General features: G+C 37.3%; 1 protein-coding gene across 1 annotated transcript in view; it reads right to left on the reverse strand.

Annotated features, from left to right (window-relative positions):
* DHX36 (DEAH-box helicase 36) overlaps window positions 1-26,494 on the reverse strand; it is a 44,056-nt gene extending 17,562 nt beyond the window's left edge. The window contains exons 1-15 of the mRNA XM_081087057.1: window positions 26,233-26,494; window positions 21,586-21,710; window positions 20,624-20,855; window positions 15,305-15,343; window positions 14,377-14,547; window positions 13,001-13,080; window positions 12,204-12,278; window positions 11,922-12,088; window positions 10,675-10,756; window positions 7,216-7,356; window positions 6,844-6,946; window positions 5,989-6,076; window positions 3,434-3,489; window positions 1,894-1,958; window positions 977-1,120 (exon numbers count right to left, since the gene is read on the reverse strand). Of these exons, the coding sequence (XP_080943183.1) occupies window positions 977-1,120; window positions 1,894-1,958; window positions 3,434-3,489; window positions 5,989-6,076; window positions 6,844-6,946; window positions 7,216-7,356; window positions 10,675-10,756; window positions 11,922-12,088; window positions 12,204-12,278; window positions 13,001-13,080; window positions 14,377-14,547; window positions 15,305-15,343; window positions 20,624-20,855; window positions 21,586-21,710; window positions 26,233-26,484 (1,820 nt within the window). The 5' untranslated portion in view covers window positions 26,485-26,494. The remainder of the gene's footprint in view (window positions 1-976; window positions 1,121-1,893; window positions 1,959-3,433; window positions 3,490-5,988; window positions 6,077-6,843; window positions 6,947-7,215; window positions 7,357-10,674; window positions 10,757-11,921; window positions 12,089-12,203; window positions 12,279-13,000; window positions 13,081-14,376; window positions 14,548-15,304; window positions 15,344-20,623; window positions 20,856-21,585; window positions 21,711-26,232) is intronic.
* Between the last annotated feature and the right edge of the window lie 867 nt (window positions 26,495-27,361).

Below are 27,361 nucleotides of genomic sequence, written 5' to 3' on the forward strand. Positions count from 1 at the left end.
GGTCTGCATGGAAAAACCCCAGTCTTGCTGGGTTCCCAATCAAGTTATACCCTAGTAAGTGATTAGAAGGGTACATTACTTACACTAAACCATGACTTTGCATAATCTTAATATAACTACCTGGAAATCAAGCTTTACTAGGACAATCTGCAAGTATGTCAGAGCTTTATAGATATATTACAAACTTAAAAAAATGGTCTGTAATGTTTTCTTTCAACTTTAATTTCCTTACTTAAGCTCGATAGGATTCCACACTCACATGAATAAAAGTGTAAAAAGGCTGTGGAAAAATGCATGAAAATCAAGAGTAAGTACAATTATTTGTGTGAAAGGCAAATCATTCTCCTATCATTAAGACATACTTTTACTTATACTACTATTTATGTCAATGGGAGAAAGGTCCTTTCCTTGTGTGTTCATTGGTAACTAACGGTGGAGAACCAGTACAGCTGTACAGTGCAGGAACCAGGAGGCCAGGCTGAGGGACCAGACTGCCTGGATTCAAGTCCTGCCTCTGCCATCTTACAAAGTCATGTGACTTTAAACAGATTCTTTAACTTCTTTGTACCTTAATTTCCTTACCCTTGAAATAGATAATAACCTACCTCATGGCACTGTGCTGAGAATTAAATTAATATAGTAAGTGATTTGGACATGACCTGACATTCAAATAGTATTATTAGTTACCATTAGTAATATACACTTTTAAAAAGAAATAAAATTATAGGTAATATAACTAATAAGAATAAACAACATTAATTTTAATTAACTGTATTGAGAATAAGAGGTAGAAAAATCATAAAAAAGAATTCCAAAGAAATTATAATTAAAATTTTTCCATTTAAAAATGTGCTATAGTGTTTTTAAAAATATGAAAAGTAACTCTCCTAATAAATATTTTTAAGTGTTAGCAACATATTTTGCTACATAACATTTTTGTTTGTTTTTAAAGGCTTCAGACAAAGTCCCATCTTACCTTCCAGCTCGACCTTTCCTTTGCTTGGCATTAGCTTTACTAACCCACTCAGCAGACATAGTACTGATGTTGTTCTGTGTGTCAAAGTGTGTTTCCTTTATTTTTCCTCCATCTATCACATAAACTACATCATCTATGGTAATGCTGTTAGGAAAATAGATATATAAAATATTAACACATAAGAAGCTCATTAATCTATGTCAGGTCTACAGACAAAGATTTTAGAACATTTCTAATGGATCACATTGATTGGAGCAGTTCAGGATTTTCACCACACTTCCCACATTTACCAACGTTATGGGATCAAGCAGCTCATTGTATGCATCCTCAGCACCTGCAGTGGCAGTGCAGTGTCCTGCCAATTCTGCAGATACCATGCTAGATTCTTACTTGCCCACAGACAAACTTCATAGCTTGCCTGATGACTTTAGTTCCTAGCTTTTGTGACCCTCACCCCTTCCCAGCGCCATGGTTTAATATCAGCTTTCACAGAACAACTTTAGTGCTGTACCGGTATATTAGTACCCTCAAGACAATGCATTTTAAAGGCTGTATACAACTGCCAAATTACCAAACAATTCCATCCCCAATCAACAAAAGGCAAATAAAAAAACACTGACGTCAGCTCCCATGGTTTTTAGAAAGGCTTTGAAAAACAAACAAACAAACAAACAAACAAAAAAACACCACACACCCATACAACACTTAAAAGGCCGTTTCTGAAGAAGGCTAAAAAATTAGTATAGGTTAAAACAAACAAACAAACACTAAACAAACCTATGCCACTACCATGATTAAAACACTTATTTTTAAGATTACAAATATTTTGTAGAGAAAAAAGATTAAGGTATGTTAATAATTTATGGGGCTTAAAACTAATATAATCACCAGCAGTTGATATTTAAAACAATATTTACCTAGTCTCTGCAATGTTGGTAGCAATTACTATTTTCCGAACACCAGGAGGGGTTCTTTTAAACACCTGTAAGAAAAATTACATCAAAACCCCAAAAGTACACAAATTTCTGATACATTACTCTTGCAATTAGAGAAATTACTTCAGATACTATTCATTTTTAGCACTGTTTATCTGTTGACATATGTATGAATCTGATATTTATAGTTCTATTTATAAGGTACACATCATTTTCAATACCATAAAACTCCCTTTAGGTATACCAAATTAAAACCTCCCACAAATGTCAGAAACTTATCACAAACAAGATTTTAAAAGAAATACAATAATATACATAATTTTTTTTTAAACAAAAACTGGTTAAACATCATATTGTGGAGTCAAGCTTTTAAGGGAGAGAGAAAAATTTAGTTTAAGGATAAGAATTATGAATTACCCAAAAATATATGGGTAATGACAAATAACCAAGCAGATGCCCAACTCATCAGAATAAATGTTAGCTGGTGTACCTTCTTAAACTACCTTTTGAGATTAGACTAGATTAAAACAAAAATCCTCTTCAAATGCTGAATCCTACCAACAATGCAGCATCGACAAAGCTACCAAGTTGATGAAAAGACATGCAGCCAAGTCCCCCTTGGCTATAAAGAAACAAAATGCACAAACTTATCCCTACATGTATAAAAGTGGTAATAGAGAAGATGCTGTTTCCAAGTCTATCACATATTCTCTAGCAAAGGAATAAAAAATTGACTGTTAGGGTGTCAGAGATTAAGTGCCTCCGCATCGAAAACTCTGCTAAGTCTTTGGAATCAAGAGTTCTCTCTCTTTCCTCTTCTCTTCTTTATCTAGCAGCGCTCTGTAACTAATTCAGCTGGCTGAGCCTTACTCAGGACTGGTACCAGCAGAAAGGACATTAAAATAATCTCAGTTAAAAAAAAAAAAAGAAGTCTTTATATTTTCTTAGAGAGAGAGGAAAAACTAGAAGGGACCCACCAGGGCCTGCAAACACTGCAATCCAGAAAATTATCTTGCCTTTGAGAATGCAGAGTTCATTCTAATCAGAGTAATCTCTGAATCTGACTAAGCCAAAATACTCAAAACCATAATAATAAAAACCAAAATAATACGTTATTGACGAAACAGGAAATCTCACACCTACAAAAATATACATTCTAATGCTGTTAAATCAAAATTTCAAATATAAAGATATTTAATTTCTGGATTGATTTATATTTATGGGTACTCACATACCTTTTTCCTTTTATTCATAAAAGCCAAACAAGTTATTGGTGAAACCAATCTTTAAATTTTTCCCTAATGTTGGTTGACACAACTAATTTGATTTGTGGATTACCCTCTCTAATTCATGTTTTTGTAAAATTATCTCCTGAAGACTCATTTGCAAAGGTTCCCAAAGAAGTATTTTTATATGGATTATTTGAAAATATGTCTTAAAAATAAAATATAAAACAAAAAGCACAATAAGCAGTCCTTTGAGATTGCCTCAGTTTGAAAGATAGTGAATAAATTTAACATACCTGTGTCTGGTTAACTGTAGGCATCAGTGAATGTAAAGGTATAATAAGAAACCTGTCTGAAAATTAAAAAGAAAATTAATTTTTTTTAGAAAATTAAATTTTAAGATAATTGCAGAAAAGCTCCATCAGACATATATAGAACATAATCTTAAGAAATTACATTCATACATTTTTTTTAAGTTTCAAAATGAAATAGCTCAAGCCCATTCATGATTATTAGCTAATAGAAAGTTTGTTGCAGTATAGTTAGGGGAAGGAGGGTGACTGTTAAGGAAAAAAAGGTAAATTTCACATTTAGCTGTGGTTACAAAAAAATGCAAACTGACTTAAATCTCTAACAACAGTACCCAAATGAATCAAGATAGCTATATTTCTACCAGAAAAGAACTGGTGTTATTTGAGAGACTGTCTGTGACCCTTCTGAACTTAAAAAATAATAAAATGCTGTCAAGCAAATGGTTTGCTAAAAAAATGCTCTAAAATTACTTTGGTGACATGAAATAAAGTTCATTAATTCAATCAAAATTCAAACCAAAAATACTTAACTCAAATTGAATTAAGTCTTCAAACATAACTTCCTGTTTTTAGAAAAATCAGGTCAGAAAGAATCAAATGAAACGATAACATGAAGATTCAGACAAATCAGAGTTGATCTAGTCTTTTCCATAAGTCATCAACATGAAAGAAGTAAGGAAAGAATGAGTGATGTTCTAGGACTAGAGTCAAAGATTTATCTGGTTTGACGTTTTCTATAATTTGAACAAGCTAACCTTGAAAGACATTACAGGGGCAAAATAGGAAAACCTGATCATAGACTGGTTTATTAAATGTTAATGATTAGGTATGATAGTGGCATTGAGGTTATTATAAGGAATTGTCTTTATTTTTGAGCGATGCATGCTTATATATTTAGAGATAACATATGATAGCTACAATTTACTTTAAAAAGGGAAAAAAATTAGACCATGAAAATAACTGTTGCATTGAAGTCATTTGTGTATGGTATTCATTATATGATTTTCCTAATTTTCTATAAGCTTAAAATGTTTCATTACAAAGTAAAAAAAAAAAAAGGTCAGGGATGATGAAAGTAATAACAATTTTGCTGAAGACAATATAATTGGGATAAAAATAATTTATATAGCTGATATCACACACCAAAGTAGTCAACAGAAACAAAATTTCTTATGACAAGAATGAGAATGTTGATAAGCATTTGATAAATTGAATTTCAAGATTTACTTTTCAGTCAGTATGGAGTACGACCAATTTCTCCTTTTTTTACAATGACTAACAATATATAACTGATTATTAAGGCTAAATTTTAAAAATGATTTGAGAAATACTTGTTAAACTTTAAAAAACTTCCTTTCAAAGAAATTGAGCTGGTGGTGAAAGTTTAAATTAATACCTCCATTCTTGAGAATAATTAAGTTAAATTAGAAAATTAATGAAGTCAATTATAGTAATCTAGCATATCACACCCTTTCCCCATTCCCACAGAAATAATATTACATTTGGGCATATATATTCCCTGCGTTCTTATGATGGGGAAAAAAGAGGCCAAAGTTGGAAAACTCAACCCCCCCAAAAATTCCCATTGTTTTTTAAAAAAATTCAGCGTAGAGTTTAATCGTGCCTAGTCTTCTATACGGAAATGTTACCACTTACAAGAAAAAGAAAAGTGGCATTTCATCATAGAGAAGTCATGGTAATCAGATAAAAATATTTTTCTAACTTGAGAAGAATAAATAATTTTAATTATAAAGAATACTTTGAGGGCACTACTACAATAAAATTTAACAAAGAATAAAAAATACACCTTTTACTAGTCTAGCCAATACAATTAGAGCAAATATTTTTTAGTTTTATAAAATAAAAATGTGTCAAAATTACTTCAAGAGAGTAAAGTCAGAAGTTATATTCACAATTATACATTAAATAGAATTTGCTTTGTATTTCACTGATTTCAAGTTAAAAATGACACCTGAAGATGCTGTAACTGAATTTTATAGGAGAAAAAGGTTCCCCTGCATTCTCTAAGACAAAAGAGGTGATGTCTCTTAAAATAATACTGTTAAAGAATCAAATCATCTCAGAAAGTTTTAAAACTTCAGGTCACTTTCTTAGATCTGGGGTGAAGAGGAGGTCGGGTATCTGAAGTTTAAATAAGTGCCATGCTTACTGTTGTACAGTCAGAGGTGAGAATCAGTGGACTAAGGGATTACTTACTCACATGCCAACATTTTCTCTTTAAGGGCTCAATTTATTAGGCAAATTTAGGAGGAGAGGGGAAATGTTCTCACTATAATAACACATAAAGAACTTCACTAAAATACCCACCATCTTCACCTAGAATTTCAGGAAAAAAACAACCAAACAAACGTAAAATAATCCAACTTTTGAAAAAAACTAATCTGGGCTAAGACCACCATGTTCTTACAATGACATGGCCTTAGAAGCAATACTTCTTCCTCAAATGAAAGATAAAAACCAGGCTACATATGATTCAAGTACCACTCTTGGAATTGCAATAAAATACGTTTCAGTAATACCTGATTTAAACATCACTTGTGACATCAAGAGATCATGTAAAGTGCTGATATTGTCCCAGCCTGGTAGAAAGACCAATATTGCACCATCCTGTATGGAAGGGAAATAATCATTACAAATGATCACATAACAAAATACATAAAATAATCTGTGCACTTTAACCTTCATTAAAGTTATACTGCCTAAGGAAAATTTTGGTTACTGATTATAAATAATGAATATAAGCTCACTTTTTAAAAATAGAATTTGTAAACCAGATTTTTCATTTGTTTAGTCTTTTCTTCAAATAGGTCAAATATCTACATCATTTGGCATTTTGAGATTCTCATTCCTGGTGTCAAAAGCAATTTCTTCTTTTTATTTATTTATTTATTTTTAAATATATTTTATTGATTTCAAAGAGGGAGAGGGAAAGAGAGATAGAAACATCAATGAAAGAAAATCACTGATCAGCTGCCTCCTGCATGCCCCCTACTGGGGATCCAGTCCACAACCCGGGCATGTGCCTTGACGGAGATCGAACCTGGAATCATACCCAGGACCCTTCAGTCCACAGGCTGACGCTCTATTGACTGAGCCAAACAGGCGCTAGGGCATCCATAAGATATTTTTAAAAAGCATTTACGAGGCCCTGGCCAGCTAGCCCAGTTGGCTGGAGAGTTGTCTTAATGCACCAATGTTGCAGGTTTAATACCTGCTCAGGGCACATATAAGAGTCAACCAATGAATGCCTAAATAGGTAGAATAACAAATCAATGTTACTCTCTCTCAAATCAATTTCTTAAAAAAAGCATTTAATTTTTTTATGGCCTTGATCTAAAAATAAAATTAAGTCACTTGAGGAAAACAAAACTAACCTCTTCTTCCAAAACAATGTAGCGAATAAGGGCAGCAATCAAATTCAGATCAACTTTATCATCATCCATCATTTCTATAACATCTACAGTACTTGCAGAATACCTATCAAAGTTAAATAAAATATCATGAAATACTTGATATAGTTTCCTGAGGTTTAAATTTCTGTAAAATCTAAAAATTAACTCAACCTTCAAATGAGGGAATGATAGGAGAGAGTTAGTGGGGAAATAACAGTGTTTACAACATACTATTCAGCTGGAAAATGAGATAATAATCTTCTTAAATACGTACAAATTCAAGAAAATAATTTCTGCTTTTTGTTTAGGTCAATTCAGTCACTATGCTCTGACTTCCAGACAGAACAAACTTACCTTTTCCGCAGTTCCCTTACATAATCCGGCCAGCGTTCTTTGTAGGTTGCTTCTTTTTCTTCTTTCTCTTGTCTATTTACATGCCCTTGCATGAAACCCCTCTTAAACTGGGATCTGTGTTCTTTTTGTTCTGGAACATATCTAAAATGAAAACGTTCTTAAGTAGCTTCACTTTTTAAAAACTCTCTGGTTGTAGCTAATATTCAGCTTATATTTAGGATTTTAAAAAAGATTTTTAAGTAATTTCACTATAATTTCTAATGAACACTAGTTAAATATCCATTTATTTGCAAGTATTCATTAACATAAAATCTGACATTTTGGATGAAAATCATTCTTCTCTATAAAGTATATACAACTCTAGATCATCTTAAGCAATCAAAATTAGAGTAACTTTCATCTTCAATTTTAAGTTTGCTCTAAAAAAAAGTTAACATTAAGTCCCAAATAATAGTTAATGTTGCCTAGTAGAAGACTCATATTTTACATACAGGTTTTCAAACCTGAGTACATATAAGAATCCCCTAGAGAGTTTGTAAACTGTAAATTCTGAAATCCTATACCTTGCAATTTGGATTAAAGTCTAGTTGGTTGGGGTCAGCTAACCCAGGAATTTTAATTAGTGCCCCAGGAGATTCAGATAGTGTATCTATAAATGTACAGACACATGCATGAGAACTATTTATTCTGCTCAGGCTCAGATATAGCTAATGGCAGAGCCAAATCAGCATTCAAATCTCGTCTGTCCAGCATTATGCTCTGACTCCACCATGCTGCAGTGACTGCTATAAGCAGGGCACATTTGCCCCAGAATCCCAACTATTTACTGTAAGTGGGTTCTGAGAGCATGAAGGTGGAGAAAGACAAAGAAAAATGAACTAAACTTTTAACCCCAAGTCCCTTCAGAGTTTGCCTAGGAAACAGCTTCCAGACAGAATGGGAGGTTTGGAGCATTGGTTTTGTGAGTCAGACAGATTATGGAAATGATGTCCTTGCTCTGACATTGACTAGCTGTGTGACTTTAAACAAGGTGTAACTTTCAGGTCTCTAGTTTCCTTATTTTAAGAGATTAATACTTTGATAACAGTATTGGCATAAGAATAAGAGCAAAAAAGTGATAAAGCACAGTGCCTGACACACAGCAGACACCCCAAAAGTGTTAATCCCCTTCCCTATTCAGTACCTGTGACCCAGGATCCCCCTAAGTCTTCCATACATATAGAGGCACCAACTTGAAGTAGGGCAACCTGAGACAGAGATTAGTCCTAGTCAGCAGGATGGACCCACGGTTGGTTCCCTTCCCAGCAATTCCAACAGAGGTAACCTTCAACCCCCACCCCAAGGGCCCAGTCACAACCCTCCATCTCATGTCACCTTACTTTCTTCCCTCCTGCTTCCCTGTAGTGCAGCTCTTCTACAAAGAGATACTATCCTTTTGCTTCGAGAGACCCCTTAACTACAGTTCCTTGTATACAACGTGCCTTCTAGACAGCTTAAGAAAGCAATCCATGCTTATGTAATTTTAGATTACTGATCCTGGAAACATTGTTTGCATCATCATTGTCAAGTGCTTTTATTCTCTTAGAAAACAATTGATAAATGTGCTGTGGTAGGACGCAGAACACATAGTGGAAAGTAGAATTGAGGAAGGGCATAAAAATTTATGGACATGATAAAACCAGAGCATGGGAGACCTATATAACTATCTCTCACTTTTAATATGTTCTACGCTGACATACACACTTCCCTCTTTCTTACTTTGAATTTCACTGCTTTTCTGACTTACCTAGCCTATCTCTGCTATATATAATCTCATTTCCGACACACTCTTCTTTCTCACAACAGGTCAATCACACCTCATATTAACAGTGTACATGTCTCCCTGCCTCGATATAAACTGTGAGGTTTCCACCAAATCTAGCCTTGTTTTATTCTCAGAACCCTAAGGCACAGTGCAAGACATAAAGTTTAAAAAATTATCTGTTAAATTCTACCGACTTTCCTCCATATAAAATCTTTCTTCTCACTTTCCCACTATTCATTTTCCCATTTAACAAGTAAGCTGTGGAATCTTGAAAAATCTCATCACAAGTGTTTCTACATCTGTCCCTGTACTTATTCAGATGTTTACTAGAGGTCAGGCACTGTGCTATGCACTAGTTACAGAGATAAAGAGGACAAAATCCTTGACCTTGAACCTTCTGAAATCTATTGAAAAGGCAAATATAAAGAGGCGCTTTACATGGTGATAATATAAGTGTTTTAAGGGACATGATAAAAGTGCTACAGGAGCCTGGATGAGAAAACATCTCATTCTGTGAGAGGACCAGAGATGGTTTAATGGGCAATGAAGCTGGAATTTATTTTTATATAATCAATAGTTTATAGGAGAAAGAATGGAGAAGGTGGCAAATCAAGTCGAAAAGGAGGAAATAACATGTAACAAAGCACAAGTCATGAATGAAAGGCCAATGGCTGGCATGGTAGAGAATAGCAGCAATTGTGAGAGTGAAGATCATGGTGCCAAAAGAGGAACTATTATGTTAGCACAGGAGAGATAATATGGATCTTAAGTAGAAGAAACAAAAATGAGAAGACAATGTATGATCAAGGCATTGTGCTAGGGGGTGGGTAAGGGGAGGAATACAGGATAACTTAAGAGTAATTTGGTTACTAAACAAGTAAAGCAGTTAACTTATCCTAGTTCATAACTCCTTGATAAATATTAGCGTTTTTGATTTGTAGTTTAGACAGTTGGGTGGAGGATAACATCAATAACCATGATAAGGCATAATTGTTTTGGTGAAAGCATGGTGGGAATGGAATGTAAGATGATTTTGGTTTAAAAAATGGGAGGTTTTCCCTCTTAGCACAGCAGGCAGCGCGTCAATCTCATAAAAAATGTGAGGTTCAAGGTGTCTGTGGTAATGGAATGCCGCGGAGCAGAGTTAGACAACAAGTTTAGAGTTCAGGAAGAGCTTCAGCTTTGAAGCTCTAGTTCAGAAAGCTGTGAAATACAGAAGTATGGTCATGCAAATAGGACTGCACCCAGGAACCACAACAGACTGAGAAAAGGCTAATGGAGAACCCGAGGGGAAAATCGTACTTAAAGGGTAGGGAATGGAAGCCCATGAAGAACGAGAAAAACCAGGTAGGAGAACCAGAAGTGAGGTCCAGTCACCAAAGTTCGCTGCCCAGGGATCTCTGAAAAATACTGATGCCTAGCTGTCAGCTCAAACTGTGCAATGTGATTGAGGAGTGGTGTGTGATCGCAGCATCTGGATTTCAAAAGGCTGAGGGTGACTTTAATGTGCAACCACGTGTGGGAATCCCTGATTTAAGGACTCATTAACAATGTTTTAGGAGGAAGAGGTTAAGGGTGAATTTCTGAATTAAAGTTTAATAGAAAAGGTAACATGTTAGCATTTTTAAATCTCTTATTTCTTAATATTTACTCACCTTATTTTTTCAATTATATCTTCCAAAAGATACTCCACAACTGGAAAAGTGAAACCAGGTATGTGTATCATTGGACAGTTACCTATTATGGTAAAAAAACCAAACATAAGTCTGTACTCAATAAAATAAAAATAAACACTATAAAAAGGACAATGAATCTATTACTTTTTGTAACTTCAGAAAATGGTCCTGAGCTTTTACAACTCTATCCTATTTTCTATATCTAGTTCAATAAAAGGCAGCAGCCTAGCCTTCACTCAACACCATTTTACTGCTACTAAACTGTGCATATACCTCACAGTTCTACAAATTAATGCAGAATATCAAAGGACAAAGTATGTTAAATTGCACTTAAAATCCATTATGAGAAGTCTATTTCCTCTTCATCATTAGCCAGAATATTGCATTAGAACCCGTTTTATTTAAATCTACATATGAAGCAGTCCTCCGTGGCACCCAGAATTAAGGAAAAAGTAGTTAAAAACAAGACCTAATCAAATATTAAACTGTTACTATCTTAGAATTACTAGTTTTTTAAAAAAGATTCTTAGAACTGTTTTCTAAATATTATTCATATTTTGTACCAAAGAAAACAGTACACACTGTAAACAATGGTCAACAATGCAGCAAAGTAACTGAGGTGGTATCACAGCTTTGCCTCTGATTTTCATAAATTTGAGTAAGTTACTCAATGTAAGTTCTGGATACCCCATTTAAAAAAAAAAATACACTCGAGGGATCTCACAGGCTTTGAGAGTCAACTAGGCTGAATACAAGAACATGTATTAAATATAGCTCTATTCCATTTAACTCCCTACTTTTTCTTCTCCTTCCCCAATTTAAAGTAGGAGAGACAGGGGAATAACTTTAAAAGAATATATTTTGCAGCTAGTCAAACTGAATTTCAAATCCTCTCAACCCTCTGTTAATTAGGCAACCTTGGATAAGCTATTTAACTGTGCTGAGGCTTTCTCATCTTTAAAAATAAAAATAACAGCACCTACCTCACAAAATATTATGAGGCATAATAAAGACAAAGTGCCATACATACTACCTTGCACATTGACTAGTAATCACTAGTATTATTGTCATTAGCAAATTGCCACACTAGCCTGTGAATAGTACATAAAAGCCACAAAAGAATCAAAAAATGTTAATAAAATTATTCAGATTTGTGGTTTGACTTTATTGATGCCACCTTAATTATCTGGTAGGTACCTAAAGTAATAATCATAAATTTTACTCACCAAAATATTCTGAGAATTTCTCAGCATTCAATGTTGCACTCATCAATATTACTTTCAGGTCAGGTCGATAATTGAGAAGGTCTTTAATTACAGTCATTAAAACATCTGACTGCAGGTTTCTCTCATGGATTTCATCAAGCACAATATGACTAACACTGGACAAATGCCTGAAGCAGAAATGTGGTAAAGTATGTAACTCAGTACAACAATTAGTAACATCCTATTTAATAATTACATCTTTTATAGGACTTAATTAAATGTCCTGAATTGAAATATACTCACGGATCTGACTGAAGCCACTGAAGGATGATTCCTGTTGTACAGTATAAGATAGAACCCTGTTTCCTTGGCAACCGGCTGTGAATAAAAGACACAAGTTAACAATTCTTGGTTTTCTTTACTAGTACATTACTAAGTGCCACAAACATCTAAAAGAAAATCTTCAATTTTAAAAGGTTTATAGTTTTAATGAAAATCTTTAACTTAATTTTGTAGTTATAGGAATGCCTACCAGGTAATGAGAAATACTACATCCAAGTTCATTATACATTGTTTTTGTTGTCATGATACAATGTTAATAATTTATTTTTTAAAGGCATAAACAACCACTGACATTCAGAAAATGACTCATTACTAAACTTCTGTTCAGTGATTGGAAAGTCAGTTGATTAAAAAAGATAAATGGAATCTTGATCTCCAGGAAAAAAACTAAAAAAATACAATGAAGTGGGATAAGGGGTTAAAGATACCAAAATCAATAAGGTAGGTCAGGGGCTGGGTGTGGTACCAAAATATAGGACACTAACTCCTTTCAGGGGGAGCGATGATCTACTAATGTATGTCCAGGAAATGTTATTTTTCAAATCATTCCATGTTATAAAAGACATTAAAATGGTAATCCAAATATCAAATTGGGTAACAAAAATGACTGAGGGTTGCAAGCCTCCTATGCTTGTTACTTTAAATGTTAATTCTAGTAGTTATAATTGGCATACAGATGGAGAAAAATCTTTTCTTTTTTAATCTCTAGCTTCAAATTTTAACTAAAATATACCTGTAAACAAGTGAACATTCTTTACCTCTGGAGACGAATTTGGTATCCAGTACTATTACCATTGCCACAAGTTTCTGCCCTTTCTGCAGCCACTCTCTCTGCAACCTTTAATTAAAATAAAATAGTTACAAAGAAAAGAGATTTTCCTTTAGTACAAATATCCTAACCATCCACGAAGATCTGAGATGGTTATATTTACTCGCCTCTTATATTTACTTTTCATTTTCTCTAAGCTCTCCAAAGCCAAATGCTCTTTCTTCACTATTTTCAAAGTGTCTTTCTACAGCCACCCTCTCATTATTTCTTCCCTTTCTTTTTATCTTTCTAAAAGAGGAGGAAATCCTGTTCTAAACTTATATTAACACTAGAGGCCTGGTGCATGAAATTCGTGCATGGGCAGGGTCCCTAGGCCTGGCCGGCAATCAGAGCCGATCTGTGGGATGACTGGCGGGGTGATTGGGGATCCCCACTGGCACCCACCTTGGCTAGCCTGGCGCCGCTCGCTGGCTGGCCCCGACCACCATCGCAGCCGCCACTGCTGCCGGATGCGAACAGCGGAGCGATCAGGGGACCCTTGCTGGCACCCACGTTACCTGGCCTGGGGCCTGAGGGCTGGGAGCAGCTCCTGCATTGAGTGTCTGCCCCCTGGTGCTCAGTGAGCATCATAGCAACCGATCATTCCGTCGTTCGGTTGATTTGCATATTAGGCTTTTATTATATAGGATATATTTATCCTCAAATTCCATGCAAGTTTTGTATTTGGTTGTTTCTTTTGGTTTTAGACTGGTGGTTCTTTCTTTTTTTAAAAAAGTGTGTTTATAATTTTTTAAAATGTTTTTATTGATTTCAGAGAGGGAGGGAGAGATAGAAACATCAATGATGAGAAACATAGATCAGCTGCCTCCTCCACACCCCCTACCTGGGATCGAGCCCAAAACCTGGGCATGTGCCCTGATTGGAAATCGAACTATAACCTCCTGGTTCATGGGTCAATGCCCAACCACTGACCCACACTGGCCAGGCAAGATTGATGTTTCTTAATTCCTAATTCTTCATTGTGTTTTAAAACTTATGGTGCCAAAGGTAAGCTCTGGATAGATGAAATGCTATTATAATCATACTGATTTATGTAACTAAAAGTAAACAACAGTCATCTTGTAACAGAACAGTGATGACTGAGGTTAGAAACAGAAAATGACATGATTACTTTTAAAGAAATACTTCAGAAATAAAACTTCCAATCAGTGTATCTGGTACACATCATTATTTCCCTTTCCACTACTTATACTATCCATTCAAAAACAACAGATTTTGGGGGAAAAAAGAAAAAGAAAAAGAAAAAAAAGCTATTATCAAGACTACCCTAAAGGAAAAAGGAAAGTGAAGTGAGAGATAACTTACAGAAATGGCACTAATTCTTCTTGGCTGGGTACAAACTATCCTGCATGCAGATCCTTTTCCTCTTTCAATGTAATTATCCAAAATGAACTGAGTAACTTGAGTGGTTTTTCCACAACCAGTTTCACCACTTATTACTGTCACCTGATGATTATCGATCATATTTACCAATTCCTATTTCAAAAAGAAAAATAAGTGAAGGACATCACATGTTAAGTCTGAAAAGACAGTTATCGAAATTCTACCAAACTGAAGGTAACTGCTTCTAACAAACACTAATGCCTTTTAAATTTTATGTGAAATCCTGACAGTTTGGGTTTTTGGATATACCAGTTTTCAAGAGCTAAGAAGCACTAAATTATTAAAAGAACTCAGCCAAGACACTGTTAAAGAAAAACACACTGGTAAGAACAAAAGAGTCAACAGCTCATAAGTTCCATGCAAAAGGATTAATGAAAAAGAATGTGATCATATGGGGCTATTGAGTACAAGGCAAATATCCCCTGAAACCTAAACAACTACTGAAGATATTAAGAATTTATACCTTAATTCATAAATATGGCTTTGTCTGTAGGACAAATTTTGTATACTGTTTTAAAGAATAATGTAATTTAAAATTATTTCCTTTCAAATAATTAAAATAAAGAAAAAGTTTTAAATACCTAAGTTTACAAAATAACTTTTTGTGAAAATTCTTGTTTTTAAACTCTAAAAATTTCAATTATGGACATAAATATAAGCAAACTTTAGAAAAAACTGTTTCATGACCATATTTTTGTTTTCAACAATTCAAAAGAATAAAATGAGTTTCTAAGAATACCCTTCAGAGAAAGGTTGACAAATTTGTATTTCTTCTTAACACATCACTTTGTAAAAAAAAAACTATTCAAGTATTTTACAAATCAAATTAAACAGTGCAAAATCATTTTACCTTTTGCATTCCAAATGAAGGCAGCTTTTCCCTGAAATGCTGAAAAAAAAAATTAAAAAAAAAACAAGTTATAAATTTTTAACCAAAAAACTGGAATTTATAATCCTGGTAATCAGAATATACTGATAAATATGCTAGAATACAAGTATTTTATTACCTCACAGTTTACAAGTATCAAGACAAAAAAGAATTTTACAGTGGGGCCTTGACTTACGAGTTTAATTCGTTCCGTGACAGAGCTCGTAACTCAAATTACTTGTATGTCAAATCAAAAAGTGAACAAGTGAGACACGTGATGCTGGGCTGATGTTGTGGCGTTCACTGTGACATTCGCTGCGCCAACTAGTGGTGGGGTATCTGAAGCTGGCTCATAACCCGAATTTTAGCTCGCAACTCAAACCAAAAAAATAGGCCGAGAGACGGCCCGTATCTCGAAAAACTTGTTAGTTGGGACACTCGTAAGTCAAGGCCCCACTGTACAAAAAAAGAACTAAGTAATAACTCAGCAACCGCTTTGGTTTTTGAAATATAGAAAAATAGAATTCTATTACATCTAATAGAACGGAGATACTTTCTTAGAGTAAGTGACAGTAAAATGAAATCTGATCTATCATCTAATAGCATTCTTACTATCCCTAAGTTACTTTTACAGTTTTTTCTCTTTGTTTTATATATTCATCTTAGATTTTATTTCTATATCACATTCTTTTCCCACTCATTGATCCACACCATTTACTAATGCATTAGGCACTAGAACATATTCAAAGTATCCTGGGTACTTGCCTTTGAGTATAAAAGCTTAAAACAGTGTCAGCAGTAAGAAAATCTGGTACTGCCATTTAAAAACTGTTATCATAAGTCAAACTTGGAGGCCCAAAGGTTTTAACTGAGGGCTGCCACAAATCTGAATGAAGAGCCTTTATATAAAAAACTAGTAGCAGTTTCTGACACATATTAGCTACTCAACAAGTTTTTTGGGAATTACAATTAGCAATACTAAAGACAGCATGACTAATTCTTTCCTGTAATTTTTACATAGTAATTTCTAGTTTTGAAAACTTTATGGAACCCCATACCCACACTACATAAAAATGACATACACTAAGAAAGCAGCACTATGGCTGACACTGAACTAGATGTATTATCCTATATAATAAAAGCATAATATGCAAATTGAACAAATGGTGGAATGACCAGTCACTATGATGTGCACTGACAACCAGAGGGCAGACGTTCAACACAGGAGCTGTCCCTTTGTGGTCAGTGTGCTCCCACAGGGGGAGCACCGCTCAGCCATAAGCCAGGCTCACAGCTGGCGAGTGCAGGGGCGGTGGCGGGAGCCTCTCCTGACTCCACTACAGGTGGGCAGTAAGGAGCGAGGGGTCCTGGACTGCGAGAGCCCCGGACTGCGAGAGGGATGTCTGAGTGCTGGCTTAGGCCCGATCCCCCCAGGGTGACTTAAATGAATTCTAGTGCTTTGAGATAACAAGTCACAGGGCCTAAGCCAAAAGTCGGACATCCCCTGAGGGCTCCTGGACTGACAGAGGGAACAGGCCAGCCTGAGGGACCCCTCCCCCCTGCAGTGCATGAATCTCATGCACTGGGCCTCAACTATAACATAAAAAAAAATCTTTAGGGGTATAAAAAAGATAAACCATAATTTTAACAAACCCTCTTTATTGAAAAGGGAAAAAAATGCAAAATTAGAACTATCCTAGGTAATCTAGTATATTACTGCCATGCTTTTTAATTTCTTGAAACATCCTTGTTCATTTTTTGCCCATTTGATTTGTCAAGATGGAGACTATACTAGTCCCCTAATACCAGTTTATTCTATACTAGAGGCCTGGTGCACAAAAATTTGCGCGCTCGGGAGAGTCCCTCAGTCCGGCCTGTGCCCATTTGCAGTCCAGAACCCCTTGGGGGATGTCCACCTGTTGACTTAGGCCCATTCCCCAGGGGATCAGTCCTAAGCCTGCAGTCAGACATCCTTCTGGCAGCCAGGGAGCCCTCAGGGGATGTCCGACTAAGGGCTTAGGCCCCCAAGGGATCGGGCCTAAACCGTTAGTTGGACATTCTTAGTGCTGCCACAGAGGTGGGAGAGGCTCCTGCCACCACCACTGCGCTGGCCAGCCGTGAGCCAGCTTCTGGCTGAGTGGCACTCGCCATATGGAAGTGCACTGACCACCAGGGGGCAGCTCCTGCATTGAGCGTCTGCCCCCTGGTGGCCAGTGCGCATCATAGCAACCGGCCATTCTGCCGTTCAATTTGCATATTAGCCTTTTATTATTGTTCTATATAATAGAGCTAATATGCTAATCGGACCAAACAGAACGACTATCCAGACATCCTTCCGGATGACTGTCCGGACGACCTTCTGGATGAAGCCAGGATGGCGAGAGCCAGCTGACGCTTTGAGGGGCTGCCAGGGATGGCCAAGGCTGTGAGGACCGGCTGAGGCAGCCGGGGCTGCGGTGGCCAAGCCCCTTGCATGAATTTCGTACATCAGGCCTCTAGTTGAGATATAATTTGGCATATAACATTGTCAGTTTCAGGTGTACAACATAATCATTCACTATCAGTATATATTGTGAAATGATCACCGCAATAAGTCTAGTTAATATCCATCACTACACAGTTATAATTTTTTTTCTCATGATGAGAGCTTTAAGATCTATTCTCCTAGCAACTTTCAAATATACAATATAGTGCTATTATTAACCATGCTCTATATGCCATCCTTGTCATAGTCAGGTAATTAATACTAGTGCCATAAAAATGAGTCAACATGGTGACTTAAATGAATTTAGTGCTTTGAGATAACAAGTCACAGTATTTTTCTTAGTAATTTCTTTTATTATAATTTTTAAATTATTTAAAAACCATTTAATGATTTTAAAAAATGGTATCCTATGTAGTTAAATGCAACCATCTTAACATGTAAGTATATACAAGTTATCCCATTAAACTAACACACACCGTATTTGTTTTCTATATATGTAAATGCTGGTGAAGGGAGAATGACAACCCAATATTCTTTCCCATTCCTTGTCTGAGGACAGGGAATATCTTATCAGTCTTTGGAAAACATAGCACAATGAAAGACATCTAGTAATTAAAAAATTAATGTTTATTAAATAAACCATAAAATAAGAGAAAATATGACATATTACCAACGATTAAAGAGTTGAACTCTTAAACACATCTGAACTTCAGACCTGGTTCTGTTACTAGCTATGTAACCTTAGGTCGCTTAACCTAAGATTCCTTTTCCTCATCTGTAACAGACATGTATAATCTCATACAAGGTGTTGGAAGGTTTAAATGACATAGTATATGTAAAATATTTACAACAGTGTCTGGACAATAGGTACACCAACAACTGGTTTTGTTTTGCACATTATTTCTTCTAACTTTCTCTAAACTAAAACAATCACTCAACTTTAATAACATTTGAGCTCTATCCTCCATACAGAGTAAACAGAGACAGTAGCTAATTCTCCTTGTTCCTAAGGCAACAAAACAAGCTGTACTCTCTTGTTCTGGCCAGTGTGACTCAGTTGGTTGAGTGTTGTTCCATGCACCAAGAGGTCACCAGTTCGATTCCCGGTCAGGGCACATACCTGGGTTGCTGGCTTGATCCCCAGTAGGGGGTATGCAAGAGACAGCTGATTGACAGTTCTCTCTTATCAATATTTTTCTCTCCCTCTCCCTTCCCTTCTCTCTAAAATAAATAAAAACCTATTATAAAAAATAAAAGAAACTCTGCTCTCAACTACATTCTGAATTAATTCATCTTGAAATCCTCTTTGTCCTTATATTTTCACTCAACAGGCATAAATGAGCTACACAATTTGGCCTCTGGACAACCTCGGCTCATCTGTTCTAATCAAGATATCTACTCTTAATCAGCAACAGTCAATGCATCCTTTCTTTCCCACAGAAGATGTGATATTCTGCCTTTCTCTTATCTCTAGAACATCCACAAATCACACAATTTTATCATTTAACTAGAGGCCTGGTGCGTGAGCATCTGGCATGAAAGGGCAAGTCCCAGCTGACCCTCCACCTGAGTCATCACGCCCCTGCCCAGCTCCCTCAGTGCCTGAGAGACGGGCGGCAGCCCAGCTCCCTGCCGCTGGTCACCATCTGTGGGGTGATCAATGGGGCAATCGCTCCCTGCTTGCACCTGCCTTGGCCTGGCACCGCCCGCTCACCTGCTCCACCATCCTGCCACGGTCCCACTCTGGTGGGGGCTCATCGGGGCTGGCAGTGCCTCTGCCAACGCCCACCATGATCAGCACACTCATAGTGAGCAGTCGAACTCCCAATTGAGGGGGCAATTTGCATATTAGCCTTTTATTATATAAGAGGAGGAGGAAGGATAGGAAGGGACCTTAAAATATCTTGCCTAGCACAAAAATATTGGGGGAGGGGTTGGAATTCAGGACAATTTCAGTTCCTATCACAGTCCTATCTTTAAAATGAGGGGGTTTAATGTGGTCATCTGTAAAAGGCAAGCTTTGGACTAAATGGTAGAGAAGAAACTTTATACTTCTAATCACTGTGTCATAAAAGACATTTCCCTAAACTGGCCTAGTAAAGTTAAACTTCTTTTGTCATTTGCATTACCATTTTCAAATATTTTTTCTCCTCACCATATAAGCTGCTGTAAATGAGCTAGGCCAGTGGTCGGCAAACTCATTAGTCAACAGAGCCAAATATCAACAGTACTTCTTCAAAATAGACTCGCCCAGACCGAAAACTGACTTCTGCGCATGGGCCACAAAATGTCCATCGCACTGTACGTGCACCCACACGTGGTATTTTGTGGAAGAGCTACACTCAAGGGGCCAAAGAACCGCATGTGGCTCATGAGCCGCAGTTTGCCAACCACAGAGCTAGGCTATTGTAATTATGTGTAATTCCATTCCTGTTGCTTTTCTCTACAATATGAGGGGGAAAAATTCTCAGAGGAAGGCCTGTTGAGGAATCTCACTAATCTATACCATGCAACTACCTCTAAATATAATTTTATTGCCCTAGCTAGTTTGGCTCAGTGGATGGAGCATTGGCCTGTGGACTGAAGGGTCCTGGGCTCAATTCCGGTCAAGAGCACATGCCCGGGTTTCGGGTTCGATCTCCAGTAGGGGGCATGCAGGAGGAAGCTGATCAATGATTCTCTCTCATCATTGATATTTCTATCTCTCCTTTTCCCTTCCTCTCTGAAATCAATAAAAATATATTTAAAAATATATATATATATATATACACACACATGAGAAGTAAAAGTTTTTCCCACATCTTGCTTCCCATTACCTGCATTTCAATATACCGAAGGTCAGTTTTTTTCTTTTGTAAATCTTCCAATAACTGTTGGTCTAAGTTTACATCTGGTTCATTTTCTTGCAAGAGATATTCAGAATCTCGGTCAATATATTTGTCCCTGATTCTAAATGTCTTCTTTTCTTGATTTATCAATTTTTTTTCCCGGTCCTCCAATTTCTTCTCTGAGTTTGGTTTGTTCTCAGCAGGAGCTTCAGAACCATACCTATTTGGACAAAATAAAAAAATGACAAAAGGGTTAAGTAACTACTCAAGTCCGGAAAGAAAACAATATGCTGTTTAATTATTTCAAAATCACCAAAATCAAAAGCTTTTATTCTTTTCTCTGAGTAGAGCAATTATGAACAAACTTAGATTCTTAAAATAAAATTTTTCCTCCCTACAACTAGATAATGCCAGATAAGTTATTCCTTGTGGTAACTAAAAAAAAAATAAAAATCGACATAAGTCATTCCTCCATTGCAATGGCTTAGTGAGCCTTGTTGTTTTTACAACTTTATTTCTTCCTGCCACCTTTTCTGAGATATAAATGGGATGCTATATTATAGTCCCAGAAAAATTTTCACTAATCTCCTCTCTAAATTATAGTTTCTGTGATTTTCTTAAAACAGCATCACTTTTTGCAGATCTCCCCCCCCACAGGAAAATTTTGGAAATACAAAAATGATGGGAACAATAAGTAACAACTTGATAAATCTCATATGAAGATAAACTATTCCTACCACTTAGCTTTCCTGTAGAATACAATATTTTTATTTGTTTAATCTTTCATAAAATCTGCTCCATCTACTTAAGAAAAATGATGACTTCGAGACTAAATTTCACTTATTAGAGAGTCTAAAGATGGAATTTCTATTATCATTTTTTCCCTAGCCAATGCTATGAAAGAACTGTCACTCTCTGCCCATTTTTTAAAAGAATACTTTTTGTTTTACCCATGATCTTCAGGAGCAAACCAGGATATCTGTGCTTCTGAATCTTTGTCACTCTTAGCTTGGACAGAATGTAGTAGCTGCACAATTTGTTCTTCTCGATGTTCATCCATATGCACTACGGCTCTCTATTTTGTGCAAAGAAAAAGCATCTTCGTCAACATGAGAAAGCATATATAAAATTATTTGATACAAAAATACAGGCAAACATATGTTCAACAAACACATGTAAGAGAAAGTTAATGTTACCAGTACCACACTTGCCTTCTTACCCAAATCCAATTCCTAGACCTAATATGTTAACATTTTTTGTATCTAACCTTCAAGATCCCTTTCTATTATATATGTACAAAATTAGCTCTAGTGTAACTGGGTAAAAATGAATATTTATGTTCCTTCCTAAAACTTGGGTTTCCTTACCTCCTACCCTCACATATTATGATTTTGTTCCCAACCTTAAATTTACAGACACCCACAATTGAAATTAATGAAACCCAATATTCTGTTTAAAAACAAACTCTAAGTTAAAAATTGGAAATACTGTTTTGGTTGCAATGAGAATTTTAAGAGCATTTTAAAGTTCTTACATAAAAAGAGGAATATAAAATGATCAGTGCTCATGAGATGATGATCCAATATGGCAAATGATGCAGTTTCCTCATAGAATGAGAATTATTAAAACACACACACACACCACACAGCAAAGGCCTGGCTGGTGTGGGTCAATTGGTTGAGTATTTTCCCATGCACCAAGAGGATCCATTCCAGGTCAGGGCACATGCTAGGTTCAGGCTTGATCCCCAGTAGGGGCAGCTGATTGATGTTTCTCTCTCTCTCCCTTCCTCTCTCTCTAAAAATCAGTAAAAAACATATTAAAAAAAAAAAAAACACAGCAGAGAAAATATTATATTGTTTTATTGGAAGAGCATACATGGAAGATATTAGTTACTCTGTACAAAGTTAGAAAAGGAACTTTTAAAAACTGTTCATTTATAACTGCAAATTATAATTAGTTGAATAATAAGTAAACCCAGTAGTTAAAAGAGTGGGTAGATTTTTGTCTTCAAGTGTGCACACAGTAAAGATGGCCAAGGTATTAAATGAAAAAAAAGCCAGTTGCCGAAAATGTGCAATAGGATCTTATCTTGGTTACTATTAATTTTTTAAACAAGTTAAATAACTTTAAACAAGTTATTCACTTTATAGTCTACACTTTTTACAGTATTTTTTCCAGATATATTTCTGGCACATGGTAGGTGTTCCAGAGAAGTCTGTCCAAAGAATGGATAAATGATTGAATCAACCCTTTAAAATGAGAATATATGACATTTGGGTTAAAACCATTTTTCTCTTTAAGAAAATAAACATGTACACAAAAAGGATACAATGAGATATTTGGGGAATTCCAGGAGATCTGTGCTAATAACTTATTAAAGGGATAATAAAAGCATAATTATGCTCAATTAAAAAGTTGAATACTGCAAAACCCTGGCTAACAGAAAAGCCTTAGAGAATTATGAGCTGCAGCAAAACCTAATCATTGACAAACACTAAACCCCCAAACTTTGTCTGTTTTTCTTGACTGTGCAGCATAAATCTTTTTAAGATGGTTTATGTAATAGATTAATGTATCTTTTCTTCTATAGGGTATGTCCACTGAAACTGGTTTCTCCTGGATTCTGCCCTATGCACCTTTATCTTTGCTGATTTTAATCTGTAATAATTTGTTGTAAAAACAACAGCAAAAAACTCACTGTGAGTTCACCAGCTTTTCAGAGTTTTGTGATTCCTCCTAGTGAATCATGGTACCGAGTGTGGTCTTGGCCATCCCCAACCCAGAGATTCATTATTAGAATATTTCCCCCTATGGTTTAAATTTTGAAATGTCTTTGACATATATTAACATTTACTGCTCCATGAACTACATTAGATGGTTACTGATTACTATGTCTTTTCTTGACAGAAATTTAAGAATCTACAGCAATACTTTAATTAAAGACTCCTCTGGGAAGGAAGCCCCAAGACATAGTCTTCTCAAATAAAGCTTTCTTAATTTTTATACCCTTCCCAACTACATCAAGGGCTCAAAGCCATTGTTTCTTTCATTCATTTTCAAAATGGCAAAGAGAAGATTATGTAATGTCTACCAGAAGAACGATTTCTTCCCAACTGAAACTCATTCACAGTAAAGCATTTCTTAAACCAACTAGAACTTTACATTTTGAAGCTTTTACCTCTAACAGAACAAAGGTTCACCTCCTCACCTTGTTACATGAGTTTAAGATAGTCACAAAAAGGTGAGATGATTGCAAAATGAAATAACCCCTGAAAACATAATTGATACTTTTTAGTAAGAACACAATTTACCTTTTTAAAAAAATATGTTTTCATTAATTTTTAGAGAGAGGAAGGAAGAGAAAGAGAGAGAGAGAACCAGGGACTGGCTGCCTCCTACCAGAGATGGAGCCCGCAACCCAGGCATGTGCCCTGTCCAGGAACTGAACCAACAACCTTTTGGTGCATGGGATGAAGCTCAACCAACTAAACCACACTGGCCGGGGGAAAATTTACATATTTTATAAATTAATTTTAATGAGGTTCTCTGCCCAATGAGGGCCCAGAGGCTACAAGCAGTTGAGAATTTGTTTGTAAGTTGCGTCCTTCCTAACTTTCCAGTCCCATCACTCTTCACTTTATCTCACCCCTGTCTGGAAACTCTCATACACATTTTGTATATGACTATTTGATTTGATTTTTTAAACATTACCCCTCTCCCTCCCCAGACATCTTCAAATAGTTATCTTTTTCCTGGCAAAAGAGACCCTCAATAGTGTCCAGCAAAGTGGCTACGTCTACTTTACCAGCTTCTAATTATCTGCAACTATTTCAAACTTTCTCCTTTCTGTGATACACCAATACCACCTTCCTGTTCATCCTCATAATTTCACACACAGTATTCAAAAAGAAAACAAAAAGTCCTCAATTGCTTGCAACCAAACCTAAACCCAACACTATCAGAACCCATCATTTATTCTTTTCCTTCCTGTTAAAATGGAAAGAGTCCATTTTCCTGCTTAAAGTTAATTTCTCCACCTAAACCCTGCAGCTCAATGCCTTTCACCTCCTCAAGGCTATCTCTTATTTTTGAGGTTTATCTTCCTTTCCTAAATCTCTCTCTCTCTCTCTAGTAGTCATTAGGCTATTGATCAATATTCCGGTTTGCTTCTTTCCAGATATATGGTAGGACTGCATTTTCCCAGCCCTAAGTTAAGCATGGCCATGATTTACTGGCCAGAGAAATGTGAATGGGAGTCTCCAAGAATCGGGGGTGATTTACTGTGCTCCCTCCTGGCTGTCAGCAAAACCAGCTAAAGGGGTGGAGGCGCCCGGAGCCTCATTCTCATAATGAAAACTCTCAACTGTACTCCCATGGTCAAGTAATATGAGTAGAAAAACAAACCTCTGCTGTTATGAGCCGCTGATCTGGGGGCGGTTTACTGCTACGGCATGATTTGGCCCACTCTGATACACGTCCCCTCTCCACTGACCCCCATCATAGCATCCGTACACGGACAATGTCAAATCTCTTCACTTTTGAAACAAAAACCATCACCCAGGAGGCCAGGGACAGAGAATAAAATAGGGGCTTAACCCATGGTAACTGTTGTGATTTGACTTGGGACATATTAAGAAGGCAGAACAGACAGATTTGCTGAAATGAAAGAGAAAAGTCACAGAGAAGCCCCATTTTGGCCTTGGCGGGTGAATAAGTGGTAGTGACATTTACAAAAATGGAGGAGGTTTGGGGAGGGGTTGGAAATCAAGAGTTCCCCCGATAACGGTCCACGGCACAGCTGGTTTCAGGTGGAAGTAATGATGAACAATTACTCCTGATTTCACTTTTCATCCGTTTTGGACTTAGTATTTCCCCAACTAGACCCTAAGTTACTTGGATATCTTATTTCTTCAGGTCCCCATAGCAACATGCATAACACCTGGCGTGAAAACAGGGGTAAACAGAGCTTGGCAAGGAGTCTTTAGAAAGTGACTGCGAGTTTGTGGCCGTTTTAATACTGAAAATGAAAGCTGGACTATTCTGCCGAACGACCTACCCACCCGCCCAATCGTGCCTGGCAGCTTTTGTTCCCCGCAAACCTGTACCTAATGCAGAATGGTCGCTCGTTCAGAGCGCATCGGGCAAAAATCTTAAATAGAAGCGACCATCATTCTCCTAAGGGCAAGGGTGGAAATCTTAAGTAAAAGTGACCATAATTATCCTCAGGGAAAGGGCGGCCACAGACACTATGACAGTGACATCCCCAGGCAGCCCGTCCCGGCTGGAGCCTGGAATGAACGCTGGCTTTGTCCCCCGTGCTCCGGCCGAGCACACACACACGCAGCCCACAACCCTCCCAGCGGCCGCAGGTCAGAGGCGCTTGGCTGGCGTGAAGCCACACAGTATCCTCCACAGGAAGCTTTAGCCTAGCTCCTCTGCGCTTCCTATTCACGCCACAGAGCACTGACACGGGTTAAGGAACCAAGTTAAGAAACAAAAAGAGAAACAAAGAGAAAGTTAGGGGGGGCGGCGGCAGAAGACAGAACCGCTACCCGGCCTCACGCCCTGCCGGGCCCCGCCGCGTCCCCGATTACCTCCTGCCTCTCGGCTTCCTTGCTCTTCTGCCCCTGCTTCTTCGCGTACCACAAGCCGATATCGCGGCCTTTCAGGTGCCCGGGATGTCGGCCTCGGCCTCCGCGCCCACCCCCGCCGCCGCCGCCTCCGGAGCCTCGACTCCCCCCATGGCCCCCTCCGTGGCTTCCTCCGTAGCCCCCGCCGGAGCCGCGGGGCCCACCGTCTCGGCCTCCGCCGTCGCGGCCCCAGCTCTGATGGTAGTCATAGCTCATGGTCCCGGCGGACTACAACGCGTGAAAACCTGCAACCGACAGAAATGGCGGCCGGGACCGGAAGCGAATGCACGTTCACTTCCGCTTTGCTTCCGGCGCCCGGCGCGAGAAGGCGGGCCCTTTAGCGTCACAAGCAGCCATTTCCGGCGACGTCACCGGCCAGCGGGAGGTTGGCTCAAGTGAAGTCCTATGTGATGTTCCCTGGGTCGGTCTTTACCTGTGTGCTTCTGGAGGGAGAGCAAGCAAAAGGCTGCAAGGTTTTTTTGCCCCCTACGTCCAGCAAGTGAGGAAATGGGTTTTGCTTCCATGTTCTTCATGGTAAAATCTGGAGTTTGCGTCCAATTGGGCCCTGGATAGTGAATATGGATTGACACTGTAAAAGGACCAGTGGGACGATGCGTTCTCTCCTAAAAGTCCCTAAAGCAGCGGTTCTCAACCTCTGGGTTGCGACCCCTTTGGGGGTCGAACGACCCTTTCACAGGGGTCGCCTAAGATCATCGGAAAACACATATATAATTACATATTGTTTTTGTGATTAATCACTATGCTTTAATTATGTTCAATTTGTAACAATGAAAATACATCCTGCATATCAGATATTTACATTATGATTCATAACAGTAGCAAAATTATGAATCAGTTATGAAGTAGCAACGAAAATAATTTTATGGTTGGGGGTCACCACGACATGAAGGACTGTATTAAAGGGTCGCGGCATTAGAAAGGTTGAGAACCACTGCCCTAAAGAAATGAAATGAGTTCACCTTTTTTTAGTGCAGTGGTTCTAAACCTTGGCTGCACATTAGAATAACCTGGGAATCTTTTTAAAATCCTGATTTTGGGGCCTCATCCTCCGGAAATTCTGTTTCTTTATTAC

Source organism: Myotis nattereri, assembly GCF_964212035.1.
Source record: "Myotis nattereri genome assembly, chromosome: 3".
Classification (NCBI taxonomy): Eukaryota; Metazoa; Chordata; class Mammalia; order Chiroptera; family Vespertilionidae; genus Myotis; species Myotis nattereri.